At 40.8% G+C, this 24,021-nt stretch overlaps 1 protein-coding gene across 1 annotated transcript; it reads right to left on the reverse strand.

The window, feature by feature from the left end:
• Positions 1-6,667: 6,667 nt before the first annotated feature.
• METAP2 (methionyl aminopeptidase 2) lies at positions 6,668-23,697 on the reverse strand. The gene is made up of 11 exons (XM_054198333.1): positions 23,437-23,697; positions 22,577-22,678; positions 19,218-19,283; positions 18,798-18,900; positions 14,027-14,188; positions 12,240-12,421; positions 12,061-12,155; positions 11,878-11,974; positions 11,259-11,362; positions 8,750-8,865; positions 6,668-7,460 (listed from the first exon to the last, which is right to left on the reverse strand). The coding sequence occupies exons 1-11, from the start codon at positions 23,615-23,617 to the stop codon at positions 7,208-7,210; spliced, it is 1,461 nt and encodes a 486-aa protein (XP_054054308.1). The 5' UTR covers positions 23,618-23,697; the 3' UTR covers positions 6,668-7,207.
• Positions 23,698-24,021: the final 324 nt, after the last annotated feature.

A 24,021-nucleotide genomic window follows, 5' to 3' on the forward strand; every position in this document is an offset into this window, starting at 1 on the left:
AACCAGTGCGGAAGCCTACGTGGTGCTGTAGGCCTTAAGAAACCAGACAACTCTTGATCAAAGGCCACCTACCCGTTTTAGCAGCAGCTGTTCCTGGGGTCAGGGTTCCACAACTCAAGGGTCCAGCACCTGTAGCAGCAACAGGGATAGAGTGAGGTGGAGTGGTCTGTTACAACAGAAGAGACCCAGGGGCAAACCCACCTGATGGTTCCAGAGCTCCCTCCTTTATCAGCAGGGAGCTGGTCTGGTAGCCAAGGTCCTTGCATGAAAGACTAATCATGTGAAAGCATCTCAAGAAGCCCTAACCTTTGTCTCCTCTACTCTTCACCTTCATTGTAATCTACATTCAGAAAACCAGGTTCAGGTTGAAGGCTCTGCTCCACTGCTACCTTGGTATGAACTGTCTGCAGCCCAGATACCTGCTACCTGACCACCTAGAACTCCATCCTCTGCCCTTGCTGAATTTCCTCTCGCGGCACAATCAGCGCTTGTAGGAACTCAGTAAAGCAATTACTGTTAATGAGAGGTTCAGGACCCTCTCGTGCACACAGTAACACTCCATAAGCAGTAATTTGCCAGCCAAGCATAGGGTGAGCATGCACACAGGCTGTAGCTCAATGTTTCCATTGATAGAAATGTTTCCAGTAATTCTGGTTTTACGTGCATTTGTGAGATCACTTTCTGACTCCCTTCCTCAGTCCTTCAGGAGAATGGCTGGATTCCTCCCCCCAGATACACCAGGGAAGTGGCACTGTGCCGTAACCAGTCACTTACCGAGTATGTTTGAGGAGAGTGCACAAAATTGCTGACAGCAGAAGGGAACCTCTGGAAATCACCTAGTCCCACGCCGCTCAAAGCAGGGTCAGCTAGAAGAGGTTGCTCAGGGCTGTGCGCAGTCGGGTTTTTCAATAGCACCGAGGATGGAGACACCACAACCTCTGCGGGCAACCTGTGCTGGTGCTAGGCCATCCTCACACTACAAACACTTGCTTCTTCTGTCTCAGTGGACCCTCCTCTATTTCAGTTTGTGCCCGTTCCCTTTTGTCCTGTCACTGGGCACCGCTGAGAAGAGCCTGGCTTGTGGTGGTGTGCCCTCCCCTTTTCCTCCCCTGGCTCCTGCTCAAGCCGTGGCCATCAGCGGGAGTTGTTATGAGTTGCATTTGAACTGTGGGAGATGGCTGGCAACATAATCAAAACACTGTCTGGAGTAGGGACCTAGGTGTCTTGTTCCCATGAGAATACGACTATAGGTCAATTCTCTTACTCCGTAACTAGCGGACAGCCCAAGAGCCCTTTGAGCTCTCCTGCACGGCAGCGGGCTGCACAACAGGATCTCCCCTTGAGTGGGGACGCTCGCTTAAGGTTCTTCTCGAGGTTGAGAGATTCCTCGCCGCAACAGATTCTCGGTAAGTGACTAATAGCATGCTAAACTTTGAAATCGTAGCTAAGTGATACAAGGGTTGATTGCACGTATATAATCCTTTAGACATAAACCATTGACCAAGTCTGGGACTAGGATTGGATCCAGCCGCACCTAGACTCCTCTCTGAGAAGGAGTTTAGAAAGCAAGGGGGTCCTTTCTGAACCTCGTGACTCAATGGGAGGGTCTCCCTGGCAGCTTGTCTGACCCTGGCCTCTATGCAGTAAATAATCAAGTGTACCCTGGCATCGAATCTCGTAAAACACTGTCGCACTCACTACTAACTTTCTTAAATCACTGTTTTATGTTAATAAACATTTCACTACTTCTCTCGTACAAGTGAAGTTAATCACTCTGCCCACGACATGGCTCCATCTTCCTTAATCCCCCCCTTATCAGGTATTTACACACATGGATAGGACCCCCGTGAGCTCCCCTTCTCCAGGCTGAACACTCCCAGCTCCCTCAGCCTCTCCTCATATATCAGTTGCTCCAATGCTCAGATGCCCTTTCATCATCTTCCTGGCCTTTCGCTGGAGTCACTCCGGTAAGTCCATGTCTTGTACTGGGAAAGGCAGCACCGGACCCAGCCCTCCAGCTGCGTCTCACCAGGGCTGAGGAGAGAGAAAGGTTCACTTCCCTCAAGGATGCTCTGCCACATGCAGCCCTGGAGGCTGCTGGCCTGCTTTGCCGTAAGGGCACATTGCTGGCTCATGGTTTCCTTGTCCCTGGGGACCCCGGGACCTTCTCTGGGGAGCTGCTTCCCAGCCTGTACTGGTGCCTGGGGTTATTCCTGCCCAGGTGCAGGACTTGGCATTTCCCTTTGTTGAAGTCCATGAGGTTCCTGTTGGCCTGTTTCCACAGCCTGTCCTGCTCCCTCTGGGTGGCAGTGCCCCCAGCTGGTCCACCAGCTACTCGCTCTCCACCCTGTACCACTTGTGAACATGCTGAGCGCCACCCACACGTCAGGCAGGTCAAAGTAGCCCATTCTTAAACTGAAAAGTAAAACCATTTCCCAGCCCCAGGTGGCAATAGATAGACGCATCCAGAGAGCAGGCAGTGGGATTACGTGTCTTCACTCTCATCTAGTGGTAAATGAGGCTTCTCTACAGCTCTCTCCATTTCAAGGGCTTCAGAGATTTGGCCTTACTGAGAAAAAATGTTAACTTCAAGAACTGGGAAAGCAGACACCTAAAGCCCAAAAATGACTAAAAGCCTTATTCTGCGTCTTAACTGCTGACTAGTCTACACAGCTTGTTGTTGTTGTTGTTTTTATAGCACTGTAGCTTTGCAAAATAAGAGTGAAGTCAGCATCAGTATAAAAGCAAAAGTAAAAATCTATGACGCTTAACCTCAGCTACAAGAGTTGGGTGGCTGCCCCGACAAAAAACACACATCAAAAATCCTGAGAGTCACAGCACAGTTGTCTAATTATTCTTTCATGTACTTTAAAAGTACTCAAACATTTCAATTTGTAAAAAGAGAACTGCTTCCTGAATCCATGTAGAAAAATACATACTATTGAAAAAAAAAAATGACGCTATGCTGTTCTCAAGTTACATTGTCTTTATCTCTAAACACACCTTCATAAAACCATTTGCCAGAAACATTATTTTCTGAATGGACTTAAGGAAATACACTGCCTGCCTTCTGTTTATGGACAGCTGATAGAAGTTCCACGGAACGCTGAGTACCAACAAGCTGGAAGTGCAAAATCCTAGCAAATGATTACCTACAAAAAGCCTAACTCTCTTCTTCCTTCCTGAAAGAAAATAATATTTGAAATAAGTAGCATTTGACAAAGTTCCTCTGCCTCCAAATACCACCTGTAGAAATCAAATTAACAAATTCCAGTCACGTTTACATATCACATCATTAAGTTTCCGTGATACCATCTTACTCTGGTTTTGTACTTTTAATGCAATATGGATATTATTTTGATATACTGGAGGCAACGGGAAGTTGGAAGGCGCAACGGCAGCTTTCTTGCTGTAACAACGACTTTACCTCCCTCCCTCAAATGCTCAAAAGTGAGTTATACTCGCCCTTAAAATGCCTGCTCCCTTGCAAGCCGGGCTGCTACACGGCAGCTTCCACACAGTTAGTGCTAGAACGGCTTTGTTATTTCCAAGCTAGAGCCTGAAGTAGAAGAGCGCGTCCCTAGGGACATACCTTACAGCTGCTACTTAGCACCAAGTTTATTTCCATTTTTCATAAAGTCTGCCGCTAAAAAGGGAAACCCTTGATCTTTCCAGTAAGGTGGCATTTTTAAGCCAAAATGACAAATGCAAAAGTCGTAAGGTAATCATCTACCACAAACACAGGCAGAAAAACAGCTTTGAACAGGAGCCCTGTGACTCTGAATACTCCGACCTCTTTAAGTAAAAGCAGTAGAATCTGGCCTTTAGATGGAAAGGCCCTGTAGTTTTAACAAAATTTGTTATGCTGTACAGAGTACCCACGCTGCAGAAGCTTTGAGAAACAAAGATGACCAAACCACCTCTCCACGCAAGACTTCCCCTTTACGGCTGGCAGCGTTTGCATCCCCCGGCCCTGCTTCCCCTGTTCCACGGCATTCGACACGGGCCTTGGGCGCCGCGTGATCCTGCGCCCAGCTCCAGCCCCGGGGCCACCCTGCCCGAGGGAAAGGGAACGCACCAGGGCAGCTCACCCAAACTCAAATGCGATACAGCTTTTTTTTTTTTTTTTGGTTGGGGACAATGTCAAGGGCACTTCGCTTTGGCAAAAGCTGCAGTCAAAAGTTTCTGCCTCGTCCTGCTCCTTTCGTGCCAGCAGAGCGGGCAGGATTTAAACAGTTCCAACAACCTGGGAAAGACTCCCGCAAACTGAGGGTGCCTGCTGCCCCCTGCGAGCGCCTGCACAGCGTCAGGAACGCTGCTAATGCGATTGAACATGAAACGAAGTAGCTACGCTATTTTACAGTCAGAAAACTAGTGTAAGGGTCCATTAAATTAATAGAAGACTCATTCTGGTTGAAGAGTTACTCAAGCGGGTAATCAAGAAGCAGGGGGGGGTGGGGAGAACCCCAAAACCCAAACCCCACATCTAAGAGGAGACGCATGTTGTTCAAGTCTAAAATTAGTCTCCTAATGAGGAAAATCTTAGGCCATACCTGCATCAAAAGGACAGAGCGTGAGGTCCTGCTGTACGTTCTGTAATGACGCGTGTGTCTCAAGGTCTGCATGAAGGAAAAACCCTGCAAAGTAGGTTCTGAACTCTCTACTTTGGCACTTCTAATAAATATACTCTCTACAAAAACATACTCAAGAAACAAGATGATTCCCACCTTCTGGGTATTTCAGAAAGACAGACTTCAATAATCTGGCTCAGAAGTCTTTGATAAACTTTTTTGTCAAGCAACAAGACAGTACGGTACACTTATGAGACAGCATGGCCGGGACTTTTATAACTACACTTCCAGCAACAGGAAAAGGCAGCCTAAAAAGCATGAAAGCAGTAGAGGGATTTTATTTTTTTTTTTTAAAATGCAAGGAAGAGGTGGAAATAGAGCTTGCCTTCTACACTGACAGGTATAAGCGCAGGATGGTCCGCAGCACAGGAAGCACGTATCGAGACAAACCCAATTAAATCTGACGGCAAGAAATCATCATCATGTTCTGCAAGTATTTTTCTGCAACATTTCCTCTACAATTTGTTACACGTAATTATCAGCTTCCATACGTGAATTAGCACACAGCCAGTAAGTCAAAAGAACAGGCCATAGTCCAAAGTGGCTCTGCTAGGCTGGATCTGCCCATTGTGTTCCGGTAAAAGAAAAGACAAAGGGAGGAAAACAAATCATTGATCTGTAACACTAAAGCATTCTTAAAGTAACCATCAGGAAGATTAAAAAAGCCTGAAGCTGTAGGAACAGTATCAAATGCCAGAGATACTAACAGACTACCTTTGTAGAAAGAAAAGTCTGGAATTAGTGGGTAAGAGGCCAGGATCCAAAGCGGATTTGTCTTACTTGTTTCTAGCAGTATTTGTAGTAACCAGGCTCGTTACCAAAATAGGGTGAGCTGGAAACCATTAATTCTACCCTGTTCATCCCAGATCCTTTCAAGGGCCAGTTTTCACTCTGCAATGCACAAGCCCATACAGTAGCTACTGTTTGTTTGGAAGTTGAGACACACATGCCCACACAGCTGCATAAATTACTTAAAATTCATTGCTGGGATGCCGAGACTCCCAAACAGCAACAACAGGAATACACGTTTCAGTATCCTATTTCATCCATTTCTGCAAGCAGTACTAAGCTTCGACAATACTTACAAACAGGAAAAAACCCACTGATGGGTATTACTTTTACGGCGGTACACGACACTGCTCCCCTCTAAACTGCAGCTAACATACCAGAGTTTTAAAGGACAAACTGCAGCTTTTACCCAAAGACAGAGGGGGCAAGAACTGATATTTCTAAATTAATATGAACTCCTCTATAAATAAACACAGGCTGTCACCATAAAGGAGCAGGTGAAGTGTCTCTGTTTCCTAAGCAGTGTAAGGCACTGTTATTGACCTATTAAGGAAGCTGATGTTTGTGTTACCAGTAGCTACACAGAATTTTAATATGCAAGTTATGCATATATATCTATATATCTACACACACACAGAGCACTGGAAGACATATGGCACCTAGGCCTGAAGACCCATGGGATTTAATTCACCTTTACAAATGAGACTCACCAGTCAGATTCGCTGCAGTGGGAAGACAGATAATGACCGCTTATGTCAAGAAAACATCAAATATTCCAGATTAGTTTGCCTGTATGGAAGAACTTTCAACACTCCAAAATAATGTTTTCGTTGTCCCCACAACTTGTCCAATCTAATGTGTATACTTAAAGGAGACGGGGAATCACACAAAGCAAAATTTCACTCCATGCAAAAAGGCATGCCAATGGCAAAGAATATGTAAGGATATATACTAATATTCACAGTTGACATCAGCCCGAAATGCATGTTGCTCGTAACAGCAACAGAGACCAGAAAACGCATTTGACATGTTCCAAATACAGCTAAAATCTAAGCCAAAGGCTGGCACTCTCAAATCACAGCACTCATCTCTATGCGTCTCTACTGAAGTCACGTTCTGTCCTGCAAAGCGTTGATGACTTCTTGCCCTGTATCCCAGCACTGACAAGACTATTTAAATAAGGACTAAAAGGCAAAGGTTCACATTAAGGGTAAGACAGGTCCAGTTTCAAGACAAGAAATGGCAAATCAAGTTTGTAAAATATTTAATAGAGCAGTTTCCCAGCAGACTCCTGACCAGAATCATAACCAGACTTCTAAAAAGTATATATATTTTTAGATCTGAAAATTTGTCTTTATTTTTTATAAAATGGATTCCAGGAAGTTTAAAAGGCAATATCATAGAGGACTTGGGCGCAGAAATCAGGTGTAGTCATTCAAAGCATTCAAGTAGGAATATGGTAATATAAATATTTGAAAAGCATCTTTTATCATAAATGTTCAAAACAAAATGTATAACTCATTCCAAACTAAAAATTGAGCTTTATAGCACGTATTTCCCTGAACAGAAAAAAATAAGTAACTTTTGAAATATTTCTAAAGGCCTGAAAGCTTTTTTTCTTTGTTAGTTACATTAGAAGACTTGCCTTTGATTAAATTTCTTCCTTTCCAAATATGGAAAGTATTACATCAGTCCACTGTTAAAACAGACAATATGTTGCAAATTAATTCTGGTATAATATGTTCCAACAAAGCCTGGAGTATAAAGGTGCTGAGGTGGCTTTGAGTTTAGTAGTCATCTCCTCTGCTGACAACCTCCTTGCACGTTGGGCGCAACAGTATAGTATGCTCAAACTGCGCTGTGTATGAGCCTTTAATGTCGCATAAAGGAGGATATGGATCCACTATACCCAAGTCGCACAGGTTCTTCAATGCCATTAGGTATTTACTCTCTCCCAGGCGATCTAGCCATCTGCGGCAGAAGGCAAGAGTACCAAAGTTTTCGTTGATAACATTTAGCAAGTGTTTTGCTCTTGGAAGCCTGAAGAAAAAAAAACAAAACAAAAACCCCAAACACGTGTGAGAAGAAAGAGGTATCATCAGCAAGCATTCACTACAGAAATAGAACACACCAATTAAGAAAAGGGTTAGATTTCAAGGTGGTTTAAGACTGCCCAGTCTTGGGATGTCTGTTCCTACATCAATCAGGTGGTGCCGGTCGCAAAAGAAAGTGCATTTTCCTCCCGTAAAGAGGTATCCTTCAAAACAAATCTGAATGCTGCCAAACACACCGGCCATCCATTTCAAATCGGGGAAGTTAGATTGTGAACATATCTGCATCTAACTACCCAAGAAAAACTAAAAACGCAGTGACAGGAATCATTCTCTTATATAATGAAAAGAAGACTCATTTTGTAAAGAAAACCAGAATTATTCTTGATCCGAAGTGGTTAATAATATGAACTAATTCAGGCATAAGCTTAGTGGTTTAAAACTCTGAAGTTTTACTTCTGAAGCCAAATACCTGGTAGGCCTTTTATTCATACTTCTTACGATATATATGGATAAAAATTAGGGATTTACAGATCTGCTAAGAAATAAACTTATTTCCAAACATAAGCAGTTCCTTTCCACCCTTAGATTAATTCTCTTCCCCCTCACCTTTTTCATATTACTAGACTGTTCTATGGAGACAAAATAGAACTATCAGGAGAAGCATGTCTGCCTGCTAGGCTTCTAACCATAATAGCCTTCACTTCAGAAAATATGCTGCACTCCTACAAATGCCAAAATACAATCCCAATGAAAACTGAAAATTAATAAGCTATTTCATTTTATAGCAATACACTGAAACAAGAACTTAAAAACCACAAAATATCCATACAAACAAAACAGATGACATGAAGAGCTTGCTATATTCTGGGAACAGCGCTAAGACAAATATTGTGACACAAAACCATAATACAAATGTTGATTTTAAAGAACACAAATCTATGCATTTAATATACAAACTAATATATAAACATAATCTATATATTATTAATTATAAAAAAATTACTAATGATAGGATGTTAAAAAACAATCTAGACTTCTGAAGACATAATCAAGCCTTTTCTCCATTTCCAGATTCTTCGGAGTAAATTCCATATTGTTCCAGATTTACAATCAGAGCACATTTCATAACACGAACATTGCTAACACCACCTTTTGAGTCCTCTGACAGCCTGATTAATTAGTGAAGAACCTGCATTGTATCAAATTTGAACCCCAGGAGAGTAATAGCTCTATCACAATATACCAAAGAAACCACCAACAACAAAAATATCCAACCTTATTGGCACATGCCCAACATCAAAGTTCTTCATATAATGAGAACACTCCATATCATCATGAACAACACCTTTTCCTGTGCTACCGAAGGTTTCTATAGCATATACTTCACCTTCCTAAGGAGAGAGAAAAAAAGGGAACATGTTGCAACGTGAAAATAACTGACATTAGGCCATTCTGATATAATGATCTCAGTATAACAACTTCTGAATACAAGTAATTAAATGTGAATAGGTTCAATGACCAAATCAACGTAGAGAAAAATTCAATACGGAGATTTCGCACGGTAAAGTTACAGACATTTCCAGAACATCAGCTATTTATGTTAGTACCATTTTATTTGTTTCAAGCCATAAATATCAGCATGTTTCAGTCACAACTTCTCAAAGTCATTGCAGTTAAAACGTTGTCAAAGTAAACATCTAACATAGCCAAAAAACTACATTCTGTTGCAAAACATTTGCTAACTGGAAGTAATTCTCCTTTGCTATTCAGATAGAAGTCCTAGGAAACGTATAGTTTAGATATAGCAAATACATGTTGATTACAGGGACTTACTGCACTGAAGAACTTTCTGCCCAATTTCTGCAAGAATTTTCTGGTAACAGCTGCTAGTATAAACCCTTAACCTGCTCATTTCCACTCCACAAGATGAATTTCTTCAAGAACTGAAGGTGATACATATCTGCAAGGGCATTATCAAAATTCTAGCCAAGAACATACTGAAATGCCATTATATAAACTCATTCGCATATCCTCAACGATAGGACTGTGAAAGGGACTTAACAAGATAGGGCATCAAACATTAATGGACAGCTGGAGCTGGGGTTTTCAGTTTATTACGCTACTTTGAAAGTCACAACCTAAAAATAAGAAGCAATGTGGAAAGCAGTAATGCAGGCTTCAAATTCAAGACAAAAAAAACTCTTAAAGATGCCCTGAATATTCAACTGCTTCCATTTAAGAAAAACACCAAAACACAAACACACAAAAATTCCCACACGATCCCACAAAAAAATTCACTTTACGGCCACTTTTTCAGAATAAGGACCGTCAGAAGCCCTCTTTCTCACTGTCACAAAAAACTCATTGGATTGCAGTTTGATACTATAATTAGCACAGTACAGTAAGAGTTTGGCTATGCTCCACATTCTTCATTGGCAAAACTCGCTGTCTTTAATGATGGAGGATTGTGTCCTGAGTAACCTACAGAAGCTGAAGAAATTAAAAAGCATCTTCTCCCCAGTGTCTGGATATTCAATTAAAACAATCTCAAAGCTCTGAAATCTTTAAGTAAGGTTTGCTTAAAAACCACTTATGTTTTATACTAGTAATATACTAATGATGGATGATATACAAGACCTAACCATTCACTAAGCTAAAACAAGAAGGGCACACAAGCTTTTTCTACCTTCCTTTTCCAACACACTTTAATCCCTTTGCATGCTCCTATAAGATGAGAGTTGAAACTTTGTCTTTTTGCTTACATCATTAACAAGGTGATAACAATTATGATACAAGTTCTGGGTGATGAGAGTGAGCCTGCCTCAAAAAACAATTCTGTCCAGATCACCCCTGTCCCTATTCAGCTCTTACAAGTCTTATTTACTCTGATAGGCTTACTAGTGATCATTGCTGTCAGTGACCAGGCTTAGAATGAAATTAAAAGCTTCTTATCTCATTAACAATCTTTTAAATAAGCCTTCTTATCTTGTTAGCACGCAAGCTTACATCAAAGTGGTAGCAGCTAAATCTCAGGTTACGGATTTTAATACCGCCTTTCCTATTGGTATAGTTTGGTACGTCATGTACAGCAATTTCTCTTCCCCTGCTCCAAAACGTATTCAAACATCATCTTTCATCTAACCTCTCACATTAACTACAAATATGCTTATTATTTTGTATCTCTAAAGAAAAGCTGCACTGGAAGCTTTTCAAGAAAGATCTCATATCTAACTGTACTTACAAAAAGTCATCCAAAGCTACAACACTACAGAAGTATTTCTCAAGAATTATCTGAGCAAAAGATGATTGTTACTTTGTCTTTTTATTTACAGAGTGAACAAACAAGGAAAGTGCAAATGACTGGCAAGTCCAAACACCTTTCGGGAAAATTCTGGTCCCCTCAAGTTCACCCCAAAATCTGAAACTCTTATGCAAGAGTTTCCATAAACATCACTGAGGCCATTCAGATTTCAAGGTTTTTTGGTGGTGTTTTTTTTTTTATTATTGTTTGGTGGTTTGTTTTTTTTAAATAGCAGGGTTCCAATGCTTCAATTCCATCAACTGTTAGATACCACAACACTCCAGGGCTAAATGGAGGAGCCACTGAGATGAAATGAGAGCGATCACTTTTTTACAGGAACACTACAAAGTACAGCAAAGTTTCTCCTCTGCTGCTATTATCCACTAGGATCACAAATACTACACATCAGGAGAGCACGAGAAATACTAGCCTTGCAGTGACAGCTGGGGAAACTTAACAGAAAGATTTAAGAACTCCATTTACCTCCATTCTTGTGGCTTCTCCTCCTTTCACAATGGGCACCGTTTTTCCAGCATGTATCCTATATGGCCCAATCGAGTGTCCATTCAAGTTGCGAATTGGTTTCACTTTTGAAGAAAACATTAATATTACAGGCAATTTCCTAACAAATGTTAAACCCTTTAAGGCAATTCGGTTTGTTAGTCCACATTGAAAGTACAATACCAACTCATCATATTGCAGAGGAACTCAATACAAAACTATTCACACATCTTGTGGAAATTCCAGCCAAGACACAAGTTAGTTTTGTATGCTGTATCAAACCTTCATTATTAAAGATCAGCAACTCCATCAGTAACAAGGGTTCATTAATAAAGTCAAACAGCAGGTATCAAATAATTTGTACATTCTGAATCAGTTGTTTAGCCTTCGTCTTATCTGTTAAATATCCAATACTTGGAAGGACAAGCCAAGAACATTCCCCCAGAGGAATGGCAAGCCAGCCAGAAACTTGTTATTTATGCAAGTCACTCCGACCATACTTCTACTACGGAGGTCTTTTCAATATGATGCAAATAAATCAATATTTGTACAAAGATACACACTCTAAGAACACTATTCTTACACAAAGAAAAGAACTTGCCTTGGTATGTTTTGCCATCAATTTCAACCTCATAAGACTCCATAACTTCTTGTATGGCCTCCCCAACATCACAGAGACGTACATCTATTCCAGCACACTGAAAATAAAGCGCAAACATGAATGGAAAATAATTGCAAAGTTTACTGTAAAAGACTTGATAAACGACTTGCATGATGATCATACCTTTATTCCAGTATTTGTGGCATCCTTTACGGCTTGTAATAATCTGTCATATTTTGGATTGAATGTGACTGTAAAAGCACAGTCAATAATACGACCTGAAATCAGCAGAAGTTAATTAGCATCATAGTCTTTGCACTGAAGAATGTTCTTAAAGTTTTGATTCATAAATGAAAACTAACCACTAATATGTGTCCCAAAATCTATTTTGCAAATGTCATCGTACTGCAGGACTGTTGGATCTCCAGCATTGGGAGTGTAGTGGGCAGCACAATTATTCAGAGAACAACCAGTAGGAAATGCAAGACCTGCATTTAAACCATTTTCCTTTATCAGCTTACGTGAGCAGTCTTCTAGTTTTTCACTAAAAGGCAGTGGGGAGGGAGAAGAAAAAAAAAAGAACAGAACAGCTGTCATTAATATTTCTTACGATCACTTCAAATATATCAATGCAAGAACAAAACCTCAGAAAAATATTCAAGCAAGTGTTTTAATTTGAAATCTTAAACTACTTGTATGCTAACTAGGAGACCCTAGACTGGAAAACATAAGCACAACGTAACAATCTTCAGTTCTTGGTGTTGTTTCTTCTACCCTTTTCTTAGGCAAGATTGACTACCTCACTAGTGTTTTTACTCTAAATTTTAAATATCCATCCTTTACAAGCTACATGTAGCCCACTCTTCCTCAGCAGCAGAGATGGTTATACAACTAAAGTTTAGTTAAATTAAATGAATTTTTTAGAATTACAGGGATTTAAAAAGGAAAAAAAAAATAAAAAAGGAAATAGCCCTCTCATTTATTTTAAAAAAATTCTAATTAAAGAAGAACAGTAACATTTTTTTAATTTAAGCAATAACTGTGATAAAATAACACCTTATGAGACTAGCATTTGTTCTTGGTTTTTGTCTACTCTCAAGCTGTTAGATACTGGAAAGCTACATGTCCACCAGTGCATATTCTTTTAGTGGCAGTGGATGATGTAAACTGCAGCTCACACCGGTGCATCAAAATCTGATTTTATTTAAGAAAACTATTCACTCAGAGCAATCTGGAAAAAAAAAAAGAGAGCTTATTTTAATAGGCAAGTACCCAGAGCTTGAGGTACTTCAGGAAGAAAAGTCATATTTTGAGAAAATTATTGGTTGTAACTGTAACAGTCAAACTGTATAATTCAATGACAGATTTGTTTCAGCCAGACTGGTGATTAATTAATGCAGCTGTCTTTCCGCCACTTTCCCTGATATTATTTCTTTCCATTTTCTTCACACAGTTACCTTGAGGATCAGCTCTGATTAGTTTCCTTACTATCCTACTCTCGTCAGCACAGTCCTCAGTCATACCAGGCTGAAAGCACGTGATTATTATGACTACTACTAATAATAATGATAAAGTTATTTATTATAAACTGAGAATAACACAAAGAAACACTGTGTTTCTCCAGAAACATCAGTCCATGAAGACTAAATATAGACGAAATCTTCCTGCCCTGGACCGAGTACACAGCCATGCCTGTTTTATGCCTCTTCATCCATTCCCAACCACAGACTGCACCTGAATTGCTCGTTCAGGTGCATTTCACTGTAGCATTTCACTGACAACTCTGTCAAAAGTGAGGATCGTTTACTACCGCTATTGCTGCTTCTCTCAGCACCACTGCAGAACTTATACGCAAGAGTAGCCTGAACATTAAAATCAAGCGTGTGCTCCAAATAAGTGAACGTAACTCAAAGCTTAGCTTGAAATTCAGTATGCTCCCAGGCCCTGTAAAGCTGCATATGCTAAGAACATACTTTAAGAGGAAACAAAGGAAATAATTGGGGATACTGGTTGCATACTTTAAACAGAAATCCCCCCCAAGACTCATGACACAGTGAATTAAAACACAAAATTAAGACTAAACGCCTCCCCCTCTGGAGAAAGAAGGAAAATCTACAGCAGAGGTCTTTGAGAAGATCTGTATCCTCACCAGATTTCTATCATTGTCATTCCAGGTTTTATCCAGCTCATAACATATTTCCTCACTTGTCTGTGTGCCTCTGCAGCCTCCCGAAAATCATTCCAGATTTCCTCACTGGCTTGGTCTAGCGCTTTCTTTTCTTCACTAGTTGTTCTCCAAGCAGCAGTTCGCCTTCAAAATAAAGAAAGCGTGTCATTAAAAGTTACTATAATCACAGTAGTTATTACAACTTCTGTCTAAAGCCTGCAAAGCATTTATTAATCAGTCAGGTTTGCATTCGCCTATGCAACAGAAAAGATCCTGATCTATAAAATTTTCAGAAAAAAGGTAGCATATAAAAATCTATAAGCACCACAGACTGGCACCCTTGAATGGCAATAACATTGCAGAAAAAAAATAAATCATGTATACATAGAAATTAAACCCAGTTAGACCATGAACCATATTATTCCCTTTACATTTTCAAACCCTCCCAACAGCCCAGAGAAGTGGCATGCTTGAAGGATGCAGGATTCTTTTCAAAAAGACAGAACCGAGTGAAAAAAATTCTTATCAGCACCTGCAATTCTACCTTGAGTTTAGCAGGGCAAATCACTGCAACATGCTCTGCTCGTACAAAAAGCTTATTTTTTGCACAATCTTCCTCATTCAGCCAGTGCTCTTCCTGTATGCAGAAGAATCTCACCACAGTAGTGTAGGCACTTGTCCCCGAAACTTTTACTGACACAGAGACAAGCAGCTCCTTCAAAATTTAAGAGCGTGCAGTTCCAGTATTATTTTTGCTCAGCCTCAGAATATTTAGGTAATAACACCTAACGCAGCGCATAGTAACTATGACACATGCTAGGAAGTTACTTTCTAAATTTGCTGGACGGTGAATTAACATTTGTTCCAGGAGAACACCACTCATTTTGGCTCTTTGGCAGGCTCACAGAACAAAAACAATAATTTTCAATACAAGACTAAATATAAGATTAGTTTTGAATATATTTTTTTATTATGCAAGAAACCATACAATTAAGGTTCCAAGAAAGCAAACAAACAAAAATGTAATTTAAGCACTCCAGCAACTGTCAGAACTTAACCAAGACTACTCTTCTGACTACAAAGTAGAGATACCCTTCAAATGGTGAAGCTGAAGTCCCGTAATGACGCAAAAAAAGCCCTGGTGAAAACTCTAAGAACAACTCCATACATGCTAGGCAGCACAAATACTACTAAAAACAATAGACAGCTGCACATCCTGGTAGGTGGGTCATAAAAGAAAAGGGACGATAAACCAGAAGGACCAAAGATGCTGAACTACACTGAAGTTTCTGAATTTAGAAATTAACTTTTACCTTTACGTACGTGAGCTGATTCTAAGCTAGCAACAGAATATGCAGAGTTAAAGGCTTACTTTTTGAAATACAAAAGTGTAGCTACTTACCCGTTTCATAGACATGTAACTTGGCTCTACTCTTAAGTTTCCTTCACAGCCAAAAAACAGGCATGAGGGAGCCAAGAGACTATGCCCTGCAATTTTGCTGCATTTTGAACTCAGTATTTATACAGCGTTAAGAGGTCTGCAATCCTAAAGCAGAGCTGAAAAGATAAAGAAGGCTAACAGGCTAGTCCATATAATTTTTCTCAGGATGACCAGAGACTCCACGTATTTTGAGACCTTGCTTCCCTTGAACTTCTCGGTCCTTTTCAGATAAAGTAACAAATGCAAAAGAGAAATCCCATGCTTACTTTCCTGAGCAGTCTTCTTGCTCCAACAGCAATCATCACACATACTACTCTTAGAATTTGCCTTATCCCTGGTAAATTCCACCAAAAAAAAAAAAAAGAAAAAAAAAGCTCAACAGGCTGCAACACCTGAGCCCCCTTACTGTGCTTGGAAATTAAGACTACTGCCAGACCAGCAGTCATGGCACACGAAGATGGAAAAGGTATACTGCAGAAAGCCAGTGGGGAGAGGGACTTGAGGATCTTTTCAAACTGTTCTGGATTCCAGCAGCGAACACCCTCTGGTAGCAAGAGCTGCTGACAGAGTCTGGGCAGCTGCTCTGCCACCAGTCTTGGACTTAAGCGCAAACTCCAGCAAACTGGCAGAAAGCCATCCTCCCTCTATCCTACTGTATTTCAGCATATAGTCACTCCATGCAAGACAACTGGGGGCAAAATAGCCTCTACATTTAAAAATACTATATCAGACCTAAAGCATTTTGCTGCCAAAGCTTCACAACTGCCACCTGGGAGCTCAGGAAAGGAGGTGACATGAAATCCCACTTGGGCCTAAGCAGTTCAGGACATGTGAGAAGTCCATCAATCAGCTAAAGGTCACACACCAAACATCAAGTCCTCTGACAGGTACATAAGCTAAAAAGCTTTTCTGAGGACAGTTTCCTAATGTGCTGGCTACCACATAAGTAATCCTAAAGAGTTCACCTCTTGCTCCAAGTCATTTGTTCCCATCTTTTCACTCCAGTTCACAGCTCCCAGTTTTCACTAGTACGAATCTTTACAGGATTGTGTCACGCAGATTTTAGTGATCAAAGACAAGAATTCCAGAAAGTAATTCCCCCAGATTATTTTAACCCAGACAACAGCACAGGGGCAGAAACAAGCAGGCAGGGACAAGAATTCCTTAATCCCACTTTAACCAAAGAGTGCATCATGAAAAGCTTATAGCTTTTCTGGCCTTCATGTGGCATCACTTCAAATTCAGGTGTCTTCATCACAAAACACAAGCCTTCAAATAGAACTAAATACCCAAGATATAAAGAAACCAAAGCTGTTAGTGTGTTGTCTATAAGAATTGATTCTCTGCTATTTCTTCCCCTGAAAATCAAATTACACCCACTTCTCGTTCAACTTCCCACACAAAATACACAATTCTAGGTTGATGAGAGATAACTTTAGAAAGCACGTGACATCAAGAGTTAAGAATAGAAGTGCAACTCTTTAAATAAAAAAATCAAAGACAAAACCCTACTGACCTCAGCATGAATAAGTGAAGTGGCACAAAAATGCTTTACTAATATATAAAATAAAACTACTATTCATAATAGGAAATATCCTAGCATTCATGTCAGCTACTAATTTAAGTAGCTGATTACGCTAGGAAATGCTAAAGTAGCATCATAAGATTTAAATATTTAAATTAGGAGCAAAACCAAACATATATTTGCTTAAGCAAATTATATAAAGGTACTACCTCATGTTCCTTAGAAGAGTGTATTCTTCCATAGCAGAACACTACTTGGTACAGAAAAGACGTCTCACTTAAATCCTTCTAGAAAAGGTGGTTTGGTTTTGTTGGATTTGTTTTTATTCCATTTCAAATGAATAACAGCAAGCCCAGAATAAAACATTTAATCCTCAATAGCTGGATATGTAATAGAAGTGTAAAAATCATGTGTCATTTGTTAATAAACTATGAACATCCTTAAGATGTTTATAATTTAATTTCCTGAATCGCTTAAATCATGTCTTTCTGAACATGGCATATGCATATACAGTCACTTAACTCTTAACTATGAAAGAATCACTCCTGGATCAGCCCGTCAGGACTACCCTGCGGAAGTCCTTCATTAGCATGCTAACATTGTGCATACCATCAAGACATTTACTTATAAATACGAGCACACCTTGTGATCAAATTGAGCTCATTAAAAAGAATAAAAGGCTGCCTCAAACCAAATTTTAATCTCATAAAAATGAAACCATATTATCTGGGAATATCTGTACGAATTTGTAGGATGTACGAGACTCTTAACTACGTTGCTTACACTCTATGAGAAACCGGCACTGACTTTAAACAGCCAATAAATGTTTCAAAGTAATTTGATTCTGAAAAAAAAAGCAATTGAAAACTAAACAACATGTCCAGAAATACAAATATTTATCTACTCTCCCGCCCCAGAACCCCTTTGGTTTAGCCTATTTTTTCGGAGTTTTGATTCAAAATTTCCTGGGAAGTTTTCAGTAATACTTGGTCTTTTCATCCAGATTTTCATGCAATTGAAGCTGATTCCGCCCCTACTACCCATATGAGTAAAACAAGACCTTCCACAACACTTCATGTAGGAAAAATCAGGAAACTCAGTCAATCTGGTATATCCTAGTTCCTAATAAAGCATAAGGAAGTAGTAGCACCCTATGAAAAAGTAAGGACACAGATCTCCATTCCAGTAAACCACTAGCAGCTGTTGTTTGTTTAGTAAAATTGCACATTACTCCCACATCACTACGAATTATAAAAAACGCTTTAGGTTTTAATAACTATATATCCATACAAACAAAGAGTAGCAAAGTGCAGAATATACCACTTAGGCTTTTAGATTAAACTGTCTTATACCCTCAGATTGACATATGTCTACCAATAAATAAAAAAAAAAAAAAAGTAGTAGTTGACATCTAAATGCCCCCCAAAATGCTGCATAATAGCGTCTCATCCCCCTAAATTTTAAACGTTCACTCGGTTCTAATTCAGACCACATTCTTCCTACAAACTGCCTACTGAAATCCTGTTGGTCCCTTGGGTCTCCTGCCTCATGGCAATTCTGCTCATACAGGCTATACCTTAATTAAAAGGTTAGGGAAGGAAAGGAGGAATGTTTCGGGCCTGAAGACTTCTATTCAATAAGTTCTTAGATGATCCAGTTAGGGGGGAAAAAACCAAAATGAAAAACGCACATTGGAACTCACTTCGTCTATTTAGTTGTACTTTAACAGTTTTGCAGTTCAGCACATCCAGATGACAGCATCTATTTTTTAAGCTTAAAACACTCACCCATCTTGTGTTGGTGGGTATTCACATTCTTCTCCCTTTGGGAATATGTTGCTGGGAAATAGATCACATATTGGAATAGAAGGTGGATCGGTCTGGACCTTAGCTGTTGAGTATAATTTAAGAAAGTTTTACATATGGTACACTGGAAATACTAAGTACCTTATTTCAACCATAAAAGTTAAACAGCACAATTATTTAAAATCCCCTTACTAGAGTCTGAGCTTCTACCAAGCCAACATCATATCACAATGCCCTCATATGACTTTATTTGGCCAATGCTCAAGAAGAGAACTCGGCCACACTTAGCCTACAAATGCAAACTGCATCCAAAAATTTGTTTCAACTGCCAAGAACAGCAGTTACACATGCTTATACCAAATATTCATGCAGTCTATCTTTATTTTTGTGCTTGATACCTACGTCCTTTCTTCTTTTTCTTCTTCTTCTTCTTTTTCCCTGTTGCTCCATCTCCTTCACCCTCTCCATCTACAGGAAAGAAAGCGCTGAAGTGAACATAAAATAACCTTGAAGAACCAGAGAATTCTGAACGAGACACAAAAACATCTGGACTATCTGGAAACACTTCCTTCACAGCAGAATTTCATGGATTAAAAAAAGACAGATAGAAGCTTTCACCAAACCATAAGCATTTTCAGTCCCTACACCAAACACAGACCTAAGAAAATACTTTCTGAAGTTGATGACTTAAACACATCACCAAACAGAGCGGAAAAAAAGTAGCTCAGGGAAAGAGTTTTCAGAAAGTCCTACTTTAAATTCCTCTATTCTCAATTCACTCAAAAAGAAGCCTGGGGACAGGGGAGGGCGTGAGAGAAAACTGTATTAGACACAACAGCTAACAGAAAGCTGGGAACTACTGCTTCAAACCCATCTTCTGATGCTTCAGCTGAAGGAACTTTATGCTTCTGGAAAGATAAAAAACCCAAGCAAGTAAAGATGACAGCACTTAGGTCAGGATGAGTTTAATCTGGAGATAACAGGGAAACTCACAACCAGCACTGAACAAAACCACTGCATGTGGGATGTACCAGTGGGAGGTTTTCAGAGAGCACAGCACGTAAGCACCATGAATCGGCCACGCCATGTTACAGTCACATTTGGGAGCTAACAAGAACCCCAAGTACTTCACATTCGGATACATCTAACGCTTAGTTACTTCATACACAATGAATTATTTACCTAATGTGATACCACCTAACTAAACTTTCTGGACCTAACCACAAGTTCATTTCAAAATGGGTAAGTACCAGTCATCTACATTTATAGCATTTATTTTTATCTAAAGCAAAAAGTAAAATTGAAAGAACTTTCAGAATCAAGTGAAAGCACTGCCATTTTGAATGCATCTACACAGCAACTTGTACATGCTTACTTATTTAAAAAAAAAAAAAAACAAGCCAAAGAACTGACTGGTTCTTCCAGTCACTAGATTTCAAGCCTCTCATGATGGTCAGTGTCATCCACGTTTTTATGCCATAATGACTGCTGTAATCCTGCAGCTGGGGCAAATTTCAGTAATGTGCCACCCCTGCCCTTCCTCAGCTCATTTTGGCATTAAGTATCTTACACTTGCAATTTTTTTACAAAAATTCAAATAACTTGTACTAGTAGTGTAACTACAACGCAGTCCAGCCTACCAGACTCTCCATCAATCCGTATTTCATAGATAGTCAAAACCCCTTAACAGCGCATATACGTTTCCTTAAAATGTTGTAACTTTGCCATATTTCTCTTGACCTTAAGCTGTTCTCAAACCATTCATCAAAAAAAGAATCAGACATGACTCCATTTCATTCACCAAGTGATTCGGCAATTAGTTTTGTTTTTTTTTTTTTAAACACTAGGCCTAACAGCATTTCTTAAATGTTGTTGCTGTAGCTGTCTGCTTATTGTGGCTTTTTCATACATCACTGCACGTGAATCTGCCAACTGCAAGGCAAACTAACCGGACCTACACTCTCATGTCCTTGAAGACTGCTGCAGACTAACTGTGCTGCCAGAAACATAACTACTGCATCTGACCAATACCCTGTTTGTCTCCATGTTATTCAGCTAATAATGAAAACAATTTTCAGCAGAAAAGCAATTTAAGGTCTTTGCAAAACTGAAGCCCATCCTTATGCCATTTTAGTACAGCTTTTTAATAACTTAGCCTAATATCATTCAAGAGTGTTATCTATCAACATGTTTTAACACTGCAATGGAAATGTGAAGAGCACTTCCTAATCTCTCCCAGATTTCAAAAGGTATACAGTCTAATTTCTGAAGTCACTCAGTTATGGGTCTATCAAGGGGGAAAAAAAAAGGGGGGGGAGGAAGGTGTTTTATTGGTTTTAATCTAATGCACCACTATGTCTTAAGCAACAGCTCTGAAAATACACAATTAAGATGGCAAGTGGTAAGAACAAGCACAAGAAAGAACACACAGTTGTCTTCAAAAAGCTTACAGCAATTTTTTTTCTGAAAAAAATTTAATGTTTTTCTAAAAACACATCCAAGTCTAATACGTGAAAAAAAGGCAGATTATCATTTCAGTGATAACACCACTTCATTTTTTTATACTTTCTAATACTGCAATACTAATTGCTAATACTGTAAAAAGTATAAAAGAACACTGCACTTGATCTGCAGCTAACAATGTTATTTATCCTGAGATGGAACTAAAACTATCCTAATAATTTTCAAAGATTTTTTTCATTGTATAAAGTTTTCACTATCCTCCTCAATACTTCTTAGCTTAGTTGCAATGATGGCAAAGCACATATTGTGTTAATTATCTTTCAACTCCATAACCTGAAATATACTATAAAACAAATAATCCATCAGAATATGCTTCTACTGAAAGTAATTGCATAAAACCGGATGCTATATAAAGAATAATAATGTTCAAAGAGCATGCGTAATTTTATATATCTTGGCACATTTATTTCATTTTTTTTAAACTCCTATATATAATATATTAAATTCTGGAATGTTGAATTCCAGCAATAGTCAACTAGGAAAATTTGTAAGCAGAACAATAAGGACCATTTTAGGGTGCTGCGCGAACTTTAAATGCTAGTTTACAAGAAGGAAACTACACTTCTAACTTAAGAGATACATTTTCTTAAATGTTTCTATTGAGAACCACTCATCGAAACAAAGACAGCATTTTGATCTCATATTCCTACAGGAAAGATGCATCCAGCCTGCATTTCAGTACCAGGCATTTGCTTAGAACATCAGCTGCATAGCACAAGCAACACACAAGGTGTATGCCTTGCTTGTGTATTAATCTCTCCCCGGTTCAGTTTTAATGAAAAATTACGATTACACATGGACAGGTTTCAAGTGACTGGTACAGACTCTGAGACCTATTAATTAAAATGCTCCCTTATAATCTTCCTCTGTATATTTTGTTCTAAGCCAAGAATAAGACAGAATTTGGAACATAAATTTATACTGACCATGGTAATGCAAGTGAGAATGATTTATAGCTTACCTTATCTTAAATTAAACATTTCCCTGCAGTAACAAGATCCTTGAAAACAAGAAACTTTATAAAGCTGTTGTCCCTGTTATTTTTTTATATGTATGCGTGACAGCTAAGTTGCTGCCAAAAAAGTAAAAAGTATATATAGCTACATCTCCGCTCACTCAAGCTGAAAAAACAATTAAGCAACCCAGAATCAAAAGACATTTGTAAAGGTTTGTTAAAATGGGAGTCTAAGAAGTAGTTGAAATTTAAAACGACAAGAGAAAAGGTAAGTTGCACTTGCCTTCATCATCATCATCTTTTTCTTTCTCCTCCAGTGCTTGTTTATCCAATTGTTTTGCTACATCATCGAGAGCACCTTCCATTTCCTTATCTGTTTCTTGTCCTGTTTGGAAAATCAAAGTATGACTTACAGTAAAAGCATAAGTCCACATTAGTAAACATCAACCCTCAAAACTTTATAGAAATATTATGCTGTACTCATCCTGCAGACACCAGAGCACTTGCTGGGTTTTTTTGTTGGTGGTTTGGTGTTTTTTTTTTTGGTAAAGCAGATTCAATGTGTAAGGTTGTAGGGCACTTCTTCTTGCCATAGCAGCAGCCTGCTCTTGTGAGATAATATGGGTGTGAAGTAGATAATTATAAACGCACAGCATGATCACCACTAACTGCCAGCCTGCTAAAACAAACCCAAACCGTAGCTCCTTTAGACTGTTTGCCCAGACTTGCTCCAGCTCTCTCAGCGAACCTGGGAGGGGTACGGAGACTCCATCATGCGGGATGACTTTTACAGCAGCAGCCTTACGCCTTTCCCCCCTCAGGGCACAGGAGGAGACGAGGGAAGGGCTGGCTTCCCCTACGTGCACCGGAGCCGGGAAGACTTCCCTCACCCCAGCTCCCACGGTGCTGAACGGCACCAGCCCCCAACAGCCCCCTCCTCGCCGAGGGGATCCCCCTCAGCCCGCACAGCCGCCACGGCCCGGGGCAGCGGCCTCGGCGGCGCCCATCGCCCTGCCCGCCCCCCGGGACCCTTTAGCCACCCGCGTCCGCCTACGAGGCCCGCTCTGACGGGTCGCGGCCCCCTCAGGCCGCCCCGCCGGCCTGTCAGCTGAGGGTCCTGGCGCGGCGCGGCCCGGCCCCTACCCGCGGGGCCCGCTTTGCCCTTCTTCTTCTTCTTGCGCTTCTTCTTGGCACCATCCTCCGCGCCGAGCCCCGCCGCGCCGCCCTCCGCCCCGTCCTTGTCCTCGGGCTCCGGCGGCAGCTCGCCGTTAAGGTGCTTCTCCGCCTCGGCGGCCGCGCTGCCCGCCTGCCCCACGCCCGCCATGTCGCCGCGGCCGCGCCGCCTCCCACACACGGGGCGAGCGAGAGAGGGCGAGCGGCGGGGCCGGCCCTGCGCTCTATGGTAAGCGCGGGGCACGCCGGGAAGGCTGGAGGACTCCGCCGGGGAGGGGAGGAAGACGGGGAGGAGGAGCAGCAAAGGCCTTCCCTCCCCCCGCGCCGCCCAGCTACGGGCCGGCGGCCTCTGAGGGGAGGTGGTGTAAGGGCTGCGCACGGCTTTCGGAACCCCGCTGTCCCTCGCCGCCTGCCCCCGGGTCACCGGCCCGCGGCGTGGGGCACCGGCGCCATCGCTGTCCTCAACCTCTGTGGGGGGGGGCACCGATGGGTGCGGGCGCCATGGCCGTCTTCAGCTTCTCGGGGGAGGGGGGCCGGGGGCACTATAGTTAAAGC

This window comes from Rissa tridactyla, chromosome 1, assembly GCF_028500815.1.
Source record: "Rissa tridactyla isolate bRisTri1 chromosome 1, bRisTri1.patW.cur.20221130, whole genome shotgun sequence".
NCBI lineage: Eukaryota > Metazoa > Chordata > Aves > Charadriiformes > Laridae > Rissa > Rissa tridactyla.